General features: G+C 40.6%; 1 protein-coding gene across 1 annotated transcript in view; it reads left to right on the top strand.

Moving 5' to 3' along the window:
* Positions 1–5,379: 5,379 nt before the first annotated feature.
* Positions 5,380–18,698, top strand: part of LOC120857078 (cytochrome P450 2J2-like) — a 28,315-nt gene continuing 14,996 nt past the window's right edge. Inside the window, exons 1-4 of the mRNA XM_040232725.1 lie at positions 5,380–5,644; positions 12,493–12,655; positions 16,028–16,177; positions 16,554–16,714. Of these exons, the coding sequence (XP_040088659.1) occupies positions 5,435–5,644; positions 12,493–12,655; positions 16,028–16,177; positions 16,554–16,714 (684 nt within the window). The 5' untranslated portion in view covers positions 5,380–5,434. The remainder of the gene's footprint in view (positions 5,645–12,492; positions 12,656–16,027; positions 16,178–16,553; positions 16,715–18,698) is intronic.

The raw sequence follows: 18,698 nt of genomic DNA on the forward strand, positions 1-18,698 counted from the left end.
TTTACTTTTTCTTTAATAGATATAGACCTATTGAGATCTCTATTTCTTCTTATGTGAGTTTTTGTAGACTATGTCTTTCAATGAATTGGCCCATTTCATGTAGGTTATCAAATGTGTGGGCATAGAGTTATTCATGATATTCCTTTTTTATAATATCCATTAGATTAGTAGTGATGGTGTTTGTTCATTTATCATAGTAATTTACATCCTTTCTCTCTTTTCTCGGTTAACTTGGCTAGACATTTGCCAATTTTTAAGAAATTAAAAAACAAAATTTTTGCTTTTGTTCAGTTGTCTGTTGTTCACCTATCTTCATTTTGATTCATTACTGCTCTAATTTTTATTATTTATTTTCTTGTGCTTTCTTTGGATTTAATTTTCACTTCTTTTTTAGAATCATGAGATAGAAGATTCGATTGTTTAGTCTTTTATTCTTTCCTACTATATGCCTTCAATGGTATAAATTTTCCTCAAAGCACTGATTTTACTGAATCCACACATTTTGATAGGTTATATTTTCATTTGTTCAAGATTTTTTATTTTTTGGAGATTCCTTCTTTGAGTCATGTTTATTTACGTGTGTGGTTCAATATCCAAGTAGTCTGCAGTTTTCTACCTACTATTCTTTTACTGATATCTAGTTAACTTTGTTTTATTATGAAAGCACAATTTGTGTGACTTCTATATTGATATTTAATAAAATATATTTTGTATTAGAATGTGGCCTATTTGGTGAATGTCCTACATGAGCCTGAGAAGAATATGCATGCTGCCCTTGTTAGATTATGAATTCTATAAAGGTTAATTGAATCCAGGTAATAGATAATGCTGCATGGTTCAACTTTGCTCTTACTGGTTTTTTGCATCTTATTTCTGTCCTTTGATGGTAGAGGGATACTCAAGTCTCTACGTATAATGGTAAATTCATCTATTTTCCCTTGAAGTTCTATCATTTCGCCTGCAAGTATTTTGAAACTCCATTGTTAGTTATATAAACATTATAAAATTGCTATGTCCTCTTAGAGAACTGACCCTTTATCATTATGCATAGACCTTTGATTCATTGCTGCTCTAATTTTTATTATTTATTTTCTTGTGCTTTCTATGGATTTAATTTTCTCTTCTTTTTCTAGAATCATGAGTTAGAAGATTAAATTGTTTATTTTAGTCTTTTATTCTTTCCTATTATATGCATTCAATGATATAAATTTTACAGTTTATGAAAGTTTTCCTTGTTCTGATATCAGCAATTAATACAGCTACTTCAGTTTTCTTTGATTGGTGTTATCATGGTATATCTTCCTCCAACCCTTTAATTTCAATGTATCTGTGTCTCCATATTTAAAATCAGTCTGCTCTAGGCAACATACAGTTAGGTTTGTGTATGTGTGATCAAAAACAAATAACAGGAGATCTACCTGATATATAAAATTTTAAATGTAGACTAAATCACCAGCTGTGGGGGTCCATGTTGTAATGGTTAGCATTCTGGACTCTGAATCCAGTGACCTAACTTCCCTGGTGCTTAGATGGTAAACAATCACTCTGCAGTGCAGGAGACTCAGGTTTGATCTGCGGGTCAGGAAGATGCCCTGGAGGAGGAAATGGCAACCCACTCCAGTATCTTGCCTGGAGAATTCCATGGACAGAGGAGCCAGGCAGGCTACAGTTCATAGAATCGCAAAGAGTCAGACAAGACTGAGTGACTAACACTTTCACTTCTAAGTGTATAGGACAGTAGTGTTAGCTCTAACCACAGCATTTCACACATGATCTCTAGAAATTTTCCATCTCACATGGCTGAAACTCTATTCCCATGGAACAGAAAATTTTCATTTCCTCCTTCCTCCAGTACCTGGAAACCCACTAGTGTGGGCAAACTGGGAGACTTATGCACCATTGGTAAGAATGTAAAGTGGTGCAGCCGCTATGGAAAACAGTATGGAGATTCTTTACAATTAAAAATAGATCTTCCCTATGAACCACTGGTGCTATTACTGGGCACTTAGCCACAAGAATAGAAATCAGAAAACTGAAGAGAGAAATTTTCATTTCACAGCACCATTATTCATAATAACCAAGAGTTGGAAATAAGCTAAATGTTCTTTAATGAATGAATGAGTAATGAAAATGTGTACTATATATTCAATGAAATATTCTTCAGTAATAAAGGAGAAAGAAACCTTATCAAATTCTAGATATGGATGACCATTGAGGACTTTATACTAAATGAAACAAGCTAGCCATTGAAGGACAAATATTACATGATTCTACTTCTCTCAGGTATCTAAAATAGACAGCTCACAGACAAAAGTGTGAGGTGTCCAAGGTTGCTTTGACTATTCAGAGTCTTTGTGATTTCATATAGATATTAGGATTATATTTTCTATTTCTATAAAAAATGCCTTCGGGATTTTGACAGGAATTGTATTGACTAACATGAGCAATTTAATAATATTAACTCTTCTAGTTCACGAGCATGAGATAGCTTTCCATTTATCTGCATCTTCTTTAATTTTCCTCAGCAATATTTTACATTTTCAATGTAAAGTCCTTTGCCTTCTTGGCTAAGTTTATTCCTAAGTATCTTGTTCTTTCTGATGCTGGGCTAAAACTATTTCTGTGTGTAGATGACATTATTTTAATGTGTGTGTGTGTGGGTGTGTGTGTGTGCGCACACGCATGCTCACTCATGTCCAATTCTTTGTGACCCCATGGAGTAAGTCCACCAGGCTCTCCTGTCCATGGAATTTTCCAGGCAAGAATACTGGAATGGGTTGCCATTTCTTTCTCCAGGAGATCATCCAGACCCTGAGACTGACCTGGGTCTCTTTGCATCTCCTACGTTGGCAGGCGATTCTTTACCACTGTGCCACCTGGGAAGCCCATCTTAATATCTATAGAAAACTCTAATGATTACACACATACAAAAACTGTTGCAAATAATAAATGAATTCAGCAAAGTCTCAGGATCCAAAACCTACAAAAATCAGTCATGTTTCTGTATCTTAATAATGAACCATCTGAAAGGAGTCTTTTTTTTTTTTAATGGACTCTGACAGTCTTTTAACAAGTATGTTCAGAATATAAATATTTAATGTGGTTATTGATATAGATTATTATCTATCATAGTCATTTTTTTTCTATTCATTGCTTTTGATATGTGTTTCTTTTTTGTCTTTCACTCTTTTTCTCTCTCCTTTGGTTTTAACTGAGTATTTTGTATAAATCCATTTTCTCTTCTGTCTGAGCATACAGTTATGTTTCTTTTTTAAAACTTCAGTGGTTGCTCTATAGTTCCCAATATACATTTCCAACTAATTCAAATCCACCTTCAAATAATACTACACTGCTTAATTAGAAGTTCAAGTACCTTATAACAGAATTTTCCTAATTCCTTCCTTCTGTCCAACCAACATTTCATCTCTCATATCACCTATCTATATGCTAAAATCACCAAATACATTGTTGCTATTTTTTTGAACAAACTTTTATTATCAGCTCAATTAAGGAAAAGCAAGTAAGATTCAATATGCTTTACTTGTTTCTCTAATGTTCTTTATTTATATTTGTGTTTCTGACCTATATATCTTTGTTTCTGAAGACCTTAAACATTATTAAGGCAGGTCTACTAGCAACAAATCCCTTCAAACTTTGTTTGAAAAGATGTTAGCAACAAATTCCTTCAAACTTTGTTTGAAAAGATGTTTTCTTCTCCTTAACTGCTAAATGGAACAAAGAATGCATCCTCATAATTTTGTCACTGAAGTAATTTACATAAAGAGAAGAGTTCAGTCCCTTGTTACGGAGTACCTCACAAGAAATGTCTGGTTCTGTTGTTTTTCCAAAGTTCAAAAGGCTGGGCTCCAATCCTTTGGTGAGAAGGTGACTGAAAAACACAAAGCTGAAGTGTCTATGGAGCTCTCTGAGATGCAATGAAACCATAAACCTTAGGGCCCCCTTGGTCTCAGAATGACAGGCTCTCTAAATAGAGCAAAACAATAAACAAACCAACAAATGAGAAATGGACTATTTCCTGTTGTATTAGTAAACACAGTATGTCAAAATCATCAGCGATTGCAGTAACTGCAGATGGTGAGCTGATGACCCTTGAGGGAACTCAGGAAAGAAAGAATACCTGCCACCTAGGAGCCATCAGACTGCAGCTACTCCCTATGTTGCGCTGAGAGAAAACTCAGGATGTGATGACACAGGATACTGGCCCCAGATAGGTGAGGTGCCTATCAAAGGAATGATTTCAGTGAGCCCAGACTCACATCTTACTGTATATAGAAAAGCGCTAAATTCCTTAACTTGAGATATCTGGTTTTACTTTAATTAACAATAGTCTTTTGCCATTCAGACTACCTGTCCCCCCACCAACTCCTCTGAGCAGTTCTATGTTACTTGAAATGCTGCTGCCCTAGCTGATGACTGCAGCCATGAAATTAAAAGACGCTTGCTCCTTGGAAGAAAAGCTATGACCAACCTAGACAGCATATTAAAAAGCAGCGACATTACTTTGCTGACAAAGGTCCATCTAGTCCAGACTATGGTTTTTCCAGTAGTCATGTATGGATGTGAGAGTTGGACTATAAAGAAAGCTGAGCTCCACAGAATTGATGCTTTTGAACTGTGATGTTGGAGAAGACTTGAGAGTCCCTTGGACTGCAAGGAGATCCAACCAGTCAATCCTAAAGGAAATCAGTCCTGAGTATTCATTGGAAGGACTGATGCTGAAGCTGAAACTCCAGTACTTTGGCCACCTGATGTGAAGAACTGACTCCTTGGAAAAGCCCCTGATGCTGGAAAAGATTAAAGGCAGGAGCAGAAGGGGACGACAGAGGATGAGATGCTTGGATGGCATCACCTACTCAATGGACATGATATGAGCAAGTTCCAGGAGCTGGTGATGGACAGGGAGGCCTGGCATGCTGCAGTCCATGGGGTCACAAAGAGTTGGACATGACTGAGCGACTGAACTGAACTGAACTAGCTTGAAGTCCTAAACTTCTCATGGAATAAAACATAACCCTCAATGTTTAGGTTGTGAATATCCTTTCAGTGGACACAAAAAACCTCCCAGCCTAGCTTTTTCTCAGATCCAAGTATGTTCTCCAGGGAATCCCATGCCTGACATCTAGTGGGTAGCAGGCAGGCTGGGCTCCAGCCCAGAGAAGAACAGACTCAGGTGGGGGAAAGCTGGGGCGAAGGGAGGAGGAGGCAGGACCTGGGGAAAGGCAAGGAGGGGTAAGGTGGACCCGGCGCCACAGGGAGCCAGGGGTGGGCCTTAGCTGAGCGCTGCGGGAAGGGAAGAGCCGCGGTGGGAGGAGGGAAGGGCGGGGTGGGACAGTAGGATGGGGCGGGGCCTGGGAACCGGGCTGAGAGCACCGACGCACAGACCCTCACAGAAGCGAAACCAGACATCGCAGTGATGCTGGAGGCCCTGAGCTCCCTGGCGGCGGCCCTCTGGGCGGCTCTCCGTCCTGGCACCGTCCTGCTGGGGACACTCGCCTTTCTCCTCTTTGTTGATTTCACCAAAAGACGGCGTCCAAAGAACTTCCCGCCAGGGCCCACGGGCCTGCCCTTTGTCGGCAACTCGCTCCAGCTGGACCCTGAGAAGTGGCACCTGAAGCTTCAGCAGGTAGGAGCGGGCGAAGGTGTCAGGGCCGCGTCCTGACCTGACCTGCAGGACAAGGGCCTTCCGGGTACCGAGGGCCGGAGCATGGGGGCTTCTGGAGCATTCAGTCGGGAACCGGGTACATCCTGCTTTGAGCTTCTCTTTCCTCACCGTCGCCTGGAATGGTTCCAGCTGTGCTTTCTAGGGGTGAACTGTTGTTGCTGCTGCTAAGTCGCTTCAGTGTGTCCGACTCTGTGCGACCCCATAGACGGCAGCCCACCAGGCTCCCCCGTCCCTGGGATTCTCCAGGCAAAGAACACTGGAGTGGGTTGTCATTTCCTTCTCCAATGCACGAAAGTGGAAAGTGAAAAGTGAAAGAGAAGTCGCACAGTCGTGTCCGACTCTTAGCGACCCCATGGACTGCAGCCCACCAGGCTCCTCCGTCCATGGGATTTTCCAGGCAAGAGTACTGGAGTGGGATGCCATTGCCTTCTCCAGAACTGTTGTTAACTGTTTACTTTTTAAGTGTCCCGACACGATCCGCTTTGGGGGAGGTAGGGGCTGCAGGTTTATTGTACAAAACGAAAAGTGTTTCTTGGTCCATATAGCTGATGGAAAAAGTGTAAATATTGAACTGTAGCTCTCATCTGAAGCCTCACATACTGCCAGGAGCTTTAATATTTGCAACCAGACATCGCAGTAATGCTGGAGGCCCTGAGCTCCCTGGTGGCGGCCCTCTGGGCAGCTCTCCATGTCAGGGATCCTTGGATTGAATATGGTTCAGAATCCTCTCTATATGCTCAGTAAATGTTTTTCGACTGACCAAGTGACTCTTTGTCTCTTCCGTTTCTTTTACTAGAGTCTGGAGTGTGACAGACACATGTTTTTAAAGTCATTTCGAAAAATAAAGTCATTTCGTTGTGTCTGGTTACGTATTACTGGGACATTCTCTTTATAGTATGATCACTTGTCTTTTCAATAATTTTATTCTTGGTGGGGGTAGGGGTGAATGCTATATACTTCCCCTCTTGGAGGCTCCCTTTTCCATATGTAAAATGGGGATGTATGTGCATGTGCTTAGTCGCTCAGTCACGTCCAACTCTTTGTAATCCCATAAACTGTAGCTCACCAGTGTCCTCTGTCCATGAGATTTTTTTCAGGCAAGAATACTGGAGTGGGTTGCCATTCCCTTCAGGGGATCGAACCCAAGTCTCCTTTGTCTCCTACACTGCAGGTAGACTCTACCCACTGAGCAATCCCTACCTAAATCCTCATGACTTTTCAACTACATTGCTTCCATCCACACAAGGACAGAGTTCCTCAGCTTCAGGTTCCTCCCTCTGCAATCCACTCTCACGATTCATTTAAAAATGTCATCCTCTGCCTAGATTTTCTTAGTGCTTTCTGCTGCTTCCTAGAGCTCATAGTCCTTAGGGAGCCACATGGATCCCTTCTTGTAGCCTCTTTCCACTTTATAGTCACCTCCCATCAAGGCTCCCTAACTGTGGCCATTCTGAATTCCTTAAAATTCCCTTCATCACTCAACACTGTCTCAAGAATCAACTGCCTCCCTGCCTCTCAGCACAGGCACCTTCCTGACCGACAACACTGTGGTAAGTGGTTGTGATAATTAAATAAAAGGAATGTTCAGTGTTAAAATAGGTTATAGTTGGTGCTCAAAAAAGAATAGTTCTAGTTCCCTAGAAATTGCTGGAGCACTTTCAACACAAGCCTGTATTCCAAACTCAAGTTCAGATGGAGATGGCTTCATCACTTTCTGGGAGAAACAGCCAATTGGTTGCACTAAGTGGTAGGATGAGTATATAGAATTTTAAAGCCAAGATGCTAAGATTCTAAACCTGTGCCTTTCTTTAAGAATTGTGCTGTTTAATTTCCAAGTATTGGAAGATCTTCCTGACTTCTTTCTGTTAATGATTTACAGTCGGCATTCATTAGGGTCAGAGGACATACACTGTATTTCAGCTTTGAACAAATATGTGCAGGTTGGTTTTATGACCTAAAATAGAGTCCATGCATACTTGAAATAACGGCTTCTGCTGCTGTTGGAGAATTCTGTGCTATATGTCAGACAGACCTGAAGAGGCGAGCGCACTGTTTCATGCTTCCATACCCTTGTTGACTTTTTATTTACTAATTCTGTCAATTATTAGGAGAGGCATGTTAAAGTTTCCAGCTATAATTAGAAGTTTATCTATGTGTCAGATCAGTCCTGATAGTTTTACTTTATATATTTCGCAGCTCTTTTTATTTGGCTCATGCATAGTAAAATTGTTACGTTATCTTGGTGAATTGGCTCTTTAGTTATTACATGTTCTTCTTTATCCCTGATGATTTTCTTTGCCTGAATGTTATCTGACATAATAGAGCCGCACAAGCTTTCTTTTAATTAGGATTTGCATACTATATGCTTCTCCATTCTTTCGCTTTTAACCTATTTATATGATTATACTTGAAATGAGTTTTTATATAGAGCATATAGGTCGGTCATTTTTTCATTGTGCCAATATCTCTTTTAATTGGTGAATCTAGATCATTTGTGTTTAGTATAACTTTTGATGTCTGAGGGATTCCCTGGTAGCTCAGCTGGTGAAGAATTCTCCTGCAATGCCGGAGACCCTGGTTCAATGCCTGGGTCAGGAAGATCCCCTGGAGAAGGGAAAGGCTACCTACTCCAGGATTCTGGCCTGGAGAATTCCATGGACCGTATAGTCCATGGAGTCACAAAGAGTCGGACAGGACTGAGAGACTTTCACTTTGATGTGTGAACACTTAAGTATGCCATTTTACTATTCACATTCTATTTTTCACTTTGTTTATGTTCCTCTATTTCTCCTCTCTGGTCTTTTGTGGGTCACTTGAACATTTTTAAGAATTCCTTTCTAATTTAACTGTAGTGTTTATAGCATGTTTCTTTGATTGGTGCCTTAAGTGTTTGCTCTAAAGTTTATGTGCTATGCATACACAGCTTATTGTATCATCTGAGGTTGTTTCTCCATTTTAAGGCTGAGGAAACTGAAAACTAAGTGACTCAACACTGAAAATGGCCAAAGAAGGACTTGAATCTTAATCTGGTCTCTACTTATGTTACTTGACTTTTCATGATATAGTTAGCAGATAACTGATTTTGTTCAGGGTTGCACTTATCCAACAGACACTTAAGAAGTGCTTATCATATGATAGGTATAATACAAGAAGAGTATATGGTGAAATGTGTGGTATAAATTTTTGGTAACCAAATGAGATGTCATTAGGTGGGTTCATTGTGATGGGAATCTATGGGGATACCCTCCTAGAATGTTGAAATAAATTTGGCTGAACTTGAACAGAGACAAGTGGCTCTGTGGAGTAAAGTGGACAGGAGATTTTAAGTTGGAGAAGCAACTTGAGCTAAAACAAAATAAGAAGGCAGTGAAGAAACTGGCTGATTTGTTCAGCATAGTTTTCCCCCCATTTTCTCAACATTCTCTACCATAGCTGTCTGGCTTATTATAGAAACATTTATGTAAATAATAAAAATTTCTTATTGGACTAAGAAGGGGAAATGGTAGATAAGGTGGTTAAATCCACTATAAGGGTTTATATAGAGTTGCTGTAACAAAAAGATTCCAAAAGACAGTGGTGTAAAAAAGATTGAAATTTATTTGTCTCTCACAAGTAGGTTGAGATGTAGGTAGGAAGACCAGGATAGGAAGGCTGCTTTGCTCCACAAGGTCATCTAAAACTACAGTGCTTCTGTCTTGTTGCTCTGGCCCTGCAACAGAGTTGTGTGTAAGTTCTGTGCCATGGAAAGGGGAAAGTGAGAGGTGGTGAGAAGCAACTTTCCTTTAAGAACACGACCCAGAAGACGCACACATCACCACTACTCACATCCCATTGGATTCACATGAAATTAAGTGAGGAATAATGTGACCAGGTAATCCTTAGGGAGTTCCATCACTCAGCAGAAGAGAGAGAGAATGTGTCCATGCTTTCTTTAAGGATGAGACATACAGAGCAAATTAGAAACAGTCCTACTTTATGCCCATCAGCTATGCACTATATCTCTGTGCCTCTTTTTCTGAAAATTGGGCATACATTATAGAGTTGTTATAAGAAACAAATTAGTTAGGATTATCAGCCTACTGCCAGGGTGCCTAGCATACAGTTGATGCTCAGTTTATATATCTACCTCCTTCCCCTTCTCTTCAAACATTTATAGTAACCAATTCAAGAACAAAAAATTTTTGATTGCAAATGACGCATCACTTGTCTGGCCTGATTGCTGCATGGGCTCCCTTCATACACTCTCTGGCCACTTCCCCTCCATTTCTTTGTCAATATCTTACAAGAAATCTTTTGCTAAAATACACTCCCAAATATATCAATAAAAAATACATAATTTTATTATTAACCTTAGTATTATGATTAGTAACCCCAGAATCCTAAAGATGAAAATTTGTAAGAGCCCTCATTTTATATATTTGGAAACTGAGACAGAGAGAAGTTAAATAACTTGACCAAGTATCACATAGAAGATAACCAGTGGAAGCTGGATACAAAGGGATTTGTATGCCTTCAAAATCCAAGTACTAAGCACTCACCTTACCTCTCCTATTCAATTTTTAATTGCAAACAAAACAAGGTATAAAGTGTTTCACTTGACATTAAGGCATCCTTGGTCTAGGTCATAGTACCTTTCCAGCCTTGTATCTCATCTCCCTACACAGGTGAGAGGTATTCTTTCCAGGAACCTATCCCAGCCCCAGGACCCTTGTTTGTGTGTGACACACCCAGACACTCTTCCTTTCACTCGCACTCTTTCTCTCCTCTCCCTGCCCCATTACGCTCATTCTCAGTTTATTGCTGTCACATCCAGTAAACTCTAAGCTCCCAGTGCTATTTCAGCTTTATGCCTTTGTCTTTAAATCTTACAAATACCTCCAGTCCTTAATATCTTTGGCACTTTGGCTAAGTTACTTCTCCATGACTCATTTTCCTTACTAAAACATAAATAGTATCCGTACTGCCATAGGGTGGATGGACAAGTGGTTAAGAAATGCGCTTCCACTGCAGGAGGCATGAGTTCGATCCCTCTTCAGGGAACTGAGGACCCACAGCAATGTGTGCAGTCAAAAAAAGATACACTTGGTCTAGCTTCATGGGAAATAGATGGGGAAACAGTGGAAACAGGGTCAGACTTTATTTCTGGGGCTCCAAAATCACTGCAGATGGTGACTGCAGCCATGAAATTAAAAGATGCTTACTCCTTGGAAGAAAAGCTATGACCAACCTAGATAGCATATTCCAAAGCAGAGATATTACTTTGCCAACTAAAGTCCGTCTAGTCAAGGCTATGGTTTTTCCTGTGGTCATGTATGGATGTGAGAGTTGGACTGTAAAGAAGGCTGAGCGCTGAAGAATTGATGCTTTTGAACTGTGGTGTTGGAGAAGACACTTGAGAGTCCCTTGGACTGCGAGGAGATCCAACCAGTCCATTCTGAAGGAGATCAGCCCTGGGATTTCTTTGGAAGGAATGATGCTAAAGCTGAAACTCCAGTACTTTGGCCACCTCATGTGAAGAGCTGACTCATTGGAAAAGACTCTGATGCTGGGAGGGATTGGGGGCAGGAGGAGAAGGGGACGACCGAGGATGAGATGGCTGGATGGCATCCCTGACTCGATGGACGTGAATCTGAGTGAACTCCAGGAGTTGGTGATGGACAGGGAGGCCTGGCGTGCTGCGATTCATGGGGTCGCAAAGAGTCGGACATGACTGAGCAACTGAACTGAACTGAACTTCCCTAGTAGGGAGTACACACTGTCATACGGTGGTGTGAGGGAAATGAGACAAAAGGTGAAAGGTGGTTAATGTGGCACCCAGTGGATGTGGCTATCTCTGACCACCAGTGCCTTTCCCCTGTACATCAGCCCTTTACTCTTGTCCTGTCTGCCCCCTTGAGCAACTGCACCTATGCTTCTTTGCTCACGGAGCCCATTCATTCCCCAGAGTCTAGAGTGACTGTCTGGCAGTATCGAAAACAAACTGTCTTTCCCATTGTTGTTCTCTTTCTTCCTCACAGAAATTTTCTTTCCCCTTTTTCGGGGCTGTAGAGAGCACACTGCCCTGCTTGTGAGATTTTAGTTCCCAGTCCAGGGTTAAACCTGTATCCATGGCACTGAAAGTCCAAGCCAGGGAATTACCCCTCCCAGAAACTGTAAGCGAAAAATCGTTTTCTCCTTCTTATACAGGGGGAGTGGAGGCTCCAAAAAAAAAGTGAAAAAACTTTTCTGAGATCTCACAGCTAGCCAAGCGTAGAGTTTACATGGCTGCAGCTAGTGTGTTCTTGTCTCTGACTGGTCCTAGGCCTGTAATGAATTTTTTGTCACCTACAACCTGTTGAAGAAGGGGATACTGTCTTGTGGTTAAACAGATATGATTTTCTATGAAGTCCATGCTTTCTACCCCGGACATTCACTAAACTATCTCTGCCTTCTCTGGTGAGTCACATGAGCTGAATTCTCTCACTTCACTAGACTCTAGGATGCTTGAGGTTAGAGACCTTGCTTATTTTATTGTATCCTTATGCCTTATTCTCAGGATACATATGCTCACTCAATCCAAGTAAGATGAACGTATATATGAGTATTTATAATGAATGTCTACATCCTCTAGTGGATTGAACTGAAGTCCAGTTAACAGCAAGAGAAATGGAAACAGGCATAAATATTTCCAACAGCAAAGGTATACACACACACACACACACACACACACAGATTCCCCTCAATATAATCTCCCTCAGCTCTACATACCCTCCATTCCAGAACACACAGACATGTGCATGTATAACTGTGACTCTTCTACTATTTTTCAGTATGTGAAGAAATACGGGAATGTTTTTAGCTTGGATTTTGGTACATTTCCTTCTGTTCTTATAACTGGATTATCCTTAATTAAAGAAGTGCTTGTCCACCAAGGTGAAAACTTTTCCAACCGCCCTGTAATGCCTCTCCAGGAGCATATCTTTAACACTAAAGGTAAGTTCTTACATTGGTTAGCGTATGTTTGATATTCTTATGGTCTGTGGAAAGTATCTCCAACAATCCCAGGGACCAAGCTCCTCATAAGGAACATGAGTGCCCATGTTTCCCTGTTGAAGGCACCCCTCAGAGCACCTGGCAGAGTCAGCCCTAATGTCAGGGATTTGGGAGAAGCGACATTACCTGCATGAACTCACTCTAGATGCTTTGATAAATAAGTATCCTCATAAGTCAGTGATGTGATGTGTTGTGTTGTTTAAGCAGAGAAAAGGCAATGCATCCTCGGGCTCTCTTTCTGCTTTCCCGCTCAGATCTCTTCCCCTAGAAAATGGATGTGGATCAGCTTGTTCCTTTTGATTAAGTGATCCCTTCTTGCCTCCAGTTCCTTATGCTCTATTATTAAGGTTGTGCCCCAAAGGTATCTCAAGCCTTCTATCTATGTTAAAAGAGTTTGGCATGAGTACTTAGAATGGTCACTAAATAAACTTCCATTTTCAAAATTCTAAATGAAAATCTTTAATCTATACTTGTACAAAACACCATTTTTTCAGGTATTTCTCAATCCCTCTTTGAAATATTTCACCCATTATTCTACATCCATTCACTCGATTATCTGCCATGAGAACCGAGGACTAGAGGCACCAGTGGCAGAGTAGTGAGTAGAACAGAAAAAATTCTTGATTTTTGTGTAATTTACATGCTATTAAGAGAGACAGTATCAAGTACGCTAAAATTTAATGCCTCGGTTTTATGAAGATAAGAGCAGGGTTCACTTAGTATGGGTATCAAATCTGGTCCTGAGACTCAGGAAAAGCTATTATAAGTAAATAACAAGTAATAAAATGAAGAAGCAATCCACTAGAGGGAATCGAATATGAAAAGTTTCTAAGATGAGTAAAAGGACAGTGAACTATGGAATTGAAAGGTATCCAGTGTGGGAAGAACAGAGTTTAAATGGAGATAATTAAATGAAGATGAAGATGCTAAGTTTGGCCAGAAATAGTTCATGTTTAAAGGTATTGCTTTTTATCCTAATAACAATGCAGGCTTCTGAATGTTTAAATAGTAAAAGGAATCAACATACTTACATGGTAAGTTTTAAAGACTTCTCTAAGCTTCAGTGTCAAGAATGGAATAAAAGTAGCAAAAGGCTATTGTAGAATTTTAAGGGAGAAGAGGTGGTGGCCTGAACTAGGGAAGTGGCAAGAAATGGCAGTCCAGTAGTTACACTAGGGGAGTGACTGTGAAGACAAGTTGATTTAACCTATTCAGGAGGCATATTCAATAGGACATGATGACCTAGATGGAGGGAGATAGAGGTAGACACCCAAATGGGTAGGTAAAGGAAAAAAGGAAGATGTGGAGGAGAACAAGGTGTTCATTGGCCTGGGTGGCAAGTTGTATGGAGCAAATCATTAACTCAGTCATGAATATGCTGAGTGTGAAGCCAAGAGAGTCAAGCAGAAAATTGGTTACATGTCTGCAGCTGAGGCACAGATACAGACGTTCACATCAGTAGATGTCATTTGAAATATTTGGAGTTGATAAGATTTAGTAGAAATGGAGGATAAGGGTAAGAAGAGAAGAAGCTTTGACCCAAGCTTGAAAAGGTTCATCATTTCAAAATTTGATAGGAGATAAAGATGGGGAAACAGTGTCAGACTTTATTTTCGGGGGCTCCAAAATCACTGAAGATGGTGATTGCAGCCATGAAATTAAAAGACGCTTACTCCTTGGAAGGAAAGCTATGACTGACCTAGATAGCAAATTCAAAAGCAGAGACTTTGCCAACTAAAGTCTGTCTAGTCAAGGCTATGGTTTTTCCAGTAGTCATGTATGGATGTGAGAGTTGGACTGTGAAGGCTGAGCGCCGAAGAATTGATGCTTTTGAACTGTGGTGTTGGAGAAGACTCTTGAGAGTCCCTTGGACTGCAAGGAGATCCAACCAGTCCATTCTGAAGGAGATCAACCCTGGGATTTCTTTGGAAGGACTGATGCTAAAGCTGAAACTCCAGTACTTTGGCCACCTCATGCGAAGAGTTGACTCACTGGAAAAGACTTTGATGCTGGGAGGGATTGGGGGCAGGAGGAGAAGGGGACGACTGAGAATGAGATGGCTGGATGGCATCACTGACTCAAAGGACGCGAGTCTGGGTGAACTCCGAGAGTTGGTGATGGACAGGGAGGCCTGGTGTGCTGCGATTCATGAAAGAGTTGGCCATGACTGAGCAACTGAACTGAAAGTTAACCGAAGGTATGATGATTTCTGTGAAGTCAGAGAATTAGCAGAGAGTCTGGAGAGTGTGGTGTCCTGGGCACCACTGGAAAAGAGTGTTTCAAGAAAAATGCATCTCATGCTTTTGACACATCATCATGAGGCTGAAAAGGATCCTGGACTGAACAGCAGGGAGGGCCACTTCACTAAGGTGGTGGAAGTGAAAGGGAGATATTAGAAGGAGTGGAAGAGTATACTGGAATGAAGAATTGAGAGGGTAGTGGTCTCACCTATGTTATAAAATAAATGAAGTTCTCTGCATACCTCATAATGGATTTTTTTATCCTTTGCCTGTAATTTTCTTTCTGCATACCATTCACAGTTCTTTGTTTTCTTAGGTGATTCATCTTTTAAAGATCTTTAAGCACTTTCTCCTTATGAGTTTTGATTTTATCTAGTCCATTAGTGCATGCTTAGTATGTAACATAACAAATACTTAAATATAGTGTGTGACAAGTAGTCAAAGCATGGGCATCAGAGTCAGGCAGACTTGAAAATGAATGCCTGTTCTGCTGCTCCAACTCTGTGACCTTGCAGAGTATACTTTTATCTCCTGTGCCTCAATTTTCTCATCAGCAAAATTGGGGTAGTAGTTTGGTAATGGCACCCCACTCCAGTACTCTTGCCTGGAAAATCCCATGGACGGAGGAGCCTGGTGGGCTGCAGTCCATGGGGTCGCTAGAGTCAGGCACGACTGAGCAACTTCACTTTCACTTTTCTCTTTCATGCATTGGAGAAGGAAATGGCAACCCACTCCAGTGTTCTTGCCTGGAGAATCCCAGGGATGAGGGAGCCTGGTAGGCTGCCATCTATGGGGTCGCACAGAGTTGGACACAACTGAAGCGACTTAGCAGCAGTTTGGTAATTGTGATATATATAGAAGTATATCAGAGAGTGAGTACTAAATCCTAGAATGTATTAGAAACGCTAATGTCTCCAGCATTGCAAGCAATCAGTAAATTCAATCCATTATATCAATTGCTTTGAAATTACTTCTCTGAATAGTTTCAAGCACCTTAAAGCCCTTTTTCATCCTTCTGATACATCAGGGGTCTTGTTGGCTTTTTTCCATAATGTTGGCTTTCTTTTCCCAGGCTTGATCATGTCCAGTGGCCACATATGGAAGGAACAAAGAAGGTTTGCCCTGACAACTCTTAGGAACTTTGGTTTAGGAAAGAAGAGCTTAGAGGAACGCATTCAAGAGGAGGCCTCCTACCTCATCCAGATGATAGGAGAGGAGAACGGTGAGCATGTCATAGGATAGGTGCAGGGACTGTGGCTCATACGTTCACTAACCAGATGTTCATCAGTGCCTACCTGCCTTTCCTGAGCCCAGAATTGTGTAGAGTGCTGAGGGGATAACAGGGAACAACTAACCATGACCTGTCCTCATGGGGCTCATGAATTAAGACAAAGATGGGTAGTAAACATATTGGTTTTAAATCCTGGTCATCAGTTTGACTTCCCATGCATTGACTAAGTACTTGCCCAGTGTCAGACCCTGGGGTCACAGTTTCAGAGGTGGTTCTGTAGTCGGTGTGTCATATGTCACACAGAGTAGGATCTCTGTAAAATAGAAACAATCCTATATGAAGGCTCCATCTCTTCTTCTTCCTCCAGGAAAGCCTTTTGACCCTCACCTCACAATCAACAATGCTGTTTCCAATATTATTTGCTCCATTACCTTCGGGGAGCGGTTTGACTACCAGGATATTCCGTTCCGGGAGCTGCTGAGGATGCTGGATGAGGTCTTAAATCTGCAGAAATCAATGTGCTGCCAGGTGAGGCAATTGTCACTTCCTATCTTGCATAAAGATATGTTAATGTCTGTCACAGATTAGATGGGGTCTTCCTTTCCTTTGTAGTTAAAAGATAACTTTTTAAAACTGACTTCAGTGCAAACTTATTTGAAATCAATCTGTTGACTTTAATGTTTTTTATAATATTGTATTTACTATTGATAAATAACATTACTAACATTTGTATAAAGTACAGTACTTTACATGACATACAGGTATACACTACATTCTTTTCCTTAAAAAACAGAATACTGCCATCACTTTTGAGTCCCTTCTGTCCATGTCCCTCCCTAGTCCCACACCTCTGTGACCCTCAGATGTATGGTTCTGTGCCTGGCTCTAACTCAGCTCATTGTTTTGAAATTTATTTATTGGGTCTTCTAATTTACTCTGTGTAGTTTTCCTCTGCATGCAGGTGCCACTGATTGTTATTCTTTTGAATAATGCTTGCAGATTTATTGAACATATGAGGGATTTCTAATTTGAGGAAGTTACGAATAAAGCTACCATGAACATTTCTGTTTTATTGTTCATGTGGACACATCCACTCATCTCTCCTGCATATACACCTGTGTGTAAAAATCCTTAATGGTTTCCACCATTGGTCTGTTTCCATGCACATCCACACTTGTTCCTACCAGTTTTCTAAATTTCTAGGATATGGATTTAAGGGATTCAACCCTCACCCTGACCTTGGTAATCCCTGCCATCTCCTTTTATCCTGCTAGGGTTGTAAGTCTGTCAAAAGCTCTGCTCATCTGCTTGGCCTCTCAGCCCCTTTTGTGTATTTGGAAGGCACTGTTATGGGAAAATCAGCCCTAAGTGTTGGGGTAAACCCTTGTGTGTGTAAAGGAGGATTTACTTGTAATCGTTTTTGAAAGTAACATTCCCTGGAGATTTATGAACCCATCTCACCTAACCTGATAAAGCAGTTAGCATGAATCCTGGCACAGAAAACGGACATAATGAATATGAGCTACTATGATTATTATTGTCAGTATTATTTTTGAACAACATTTCTTATTGTCACTTCTAATCATGGTAACCCCTCCATTCAGTAATTCCATTTTCTTCCTTCCTATTAAGACAGAACTTAGGAAGTCTGGGACCTCAGTGAGCATGTGTTGACTATTCCCAGGGAAAAGAAATTCCTGAGAAGGTTGGATGAGGCAGTGAGTCAGGGGGTAATAAGCATTTTTTAGAGGCCCAAAATAGCTCAGGCAGTATGATTGACAATTCCATATACTTTATTTCAAACAATTTTTACAACAACCCTTTAAAGATGAAATGGAGCATCCTAATATGGGCAAGTAGATATGGGAATGCTTAAGCATATTCTCATAGTGATCCACTGGCTGTGTGTTAAGTGTGGAATAGACCTCATGTGATTGAGTAAGGAAAATAACCCTGGTGCCCCAATGGCAGCGGATTATACTAAGCCCAGACAAATTACATCATCATCTTCATTATTGTCATTATTATTATTCCTGAAGCCTTATAGCTAGAAAGCGGTAGAGCTAGTATTCAAAGGCATGTATGTTTCATTTTAAGTCTAGGCAATTTTCCATTATGTTGGGCTATCTGTTTTCTACCAGATATTTTTAGGGAAAGTATATCCAAAATACACTTAATTTTATTAAAAATGTCTTATCCGTATGAAGAATACATCATAATGGTAAGATAGATAAACACATATCTATGTTTAACATAGCTAACTAGCTAGCTAGAAAGAGGTGTTTCATGCACAAAGATATATACACACATATTAGAGGAAAATGTCATGAAAAAATATAAAAAAGGGAATGGGAAGAGATTCCAGAAGTACTGCATTATAGGATTATCAAATAAGATATCTCTGAGCAAGAGCCAACCTGAATGAAATAAAAGGGTAGAATTATACAAATTCCAGAGGAAGACCAATCTTCATCGAAGGAATAGTGGATGGAAAAGACTAAACGTTGCCATT

This window comes from Oryx dammah, unplaced genomic scaffold (genome assembly GCF_014754425.2).
Source record: "Oryx dammah isolate SB20612 unplaced genomic scaffold, SCBI_Odam_1.1 HiC_scaffold_28, whole genome shotgun sequence".
Classification (NCBI taxonomy): Eukaryota; Metazoa; Chordata; class Mammalia; order Artiodactyla; family Bovidae; genus Oryx; species Oryx dammah.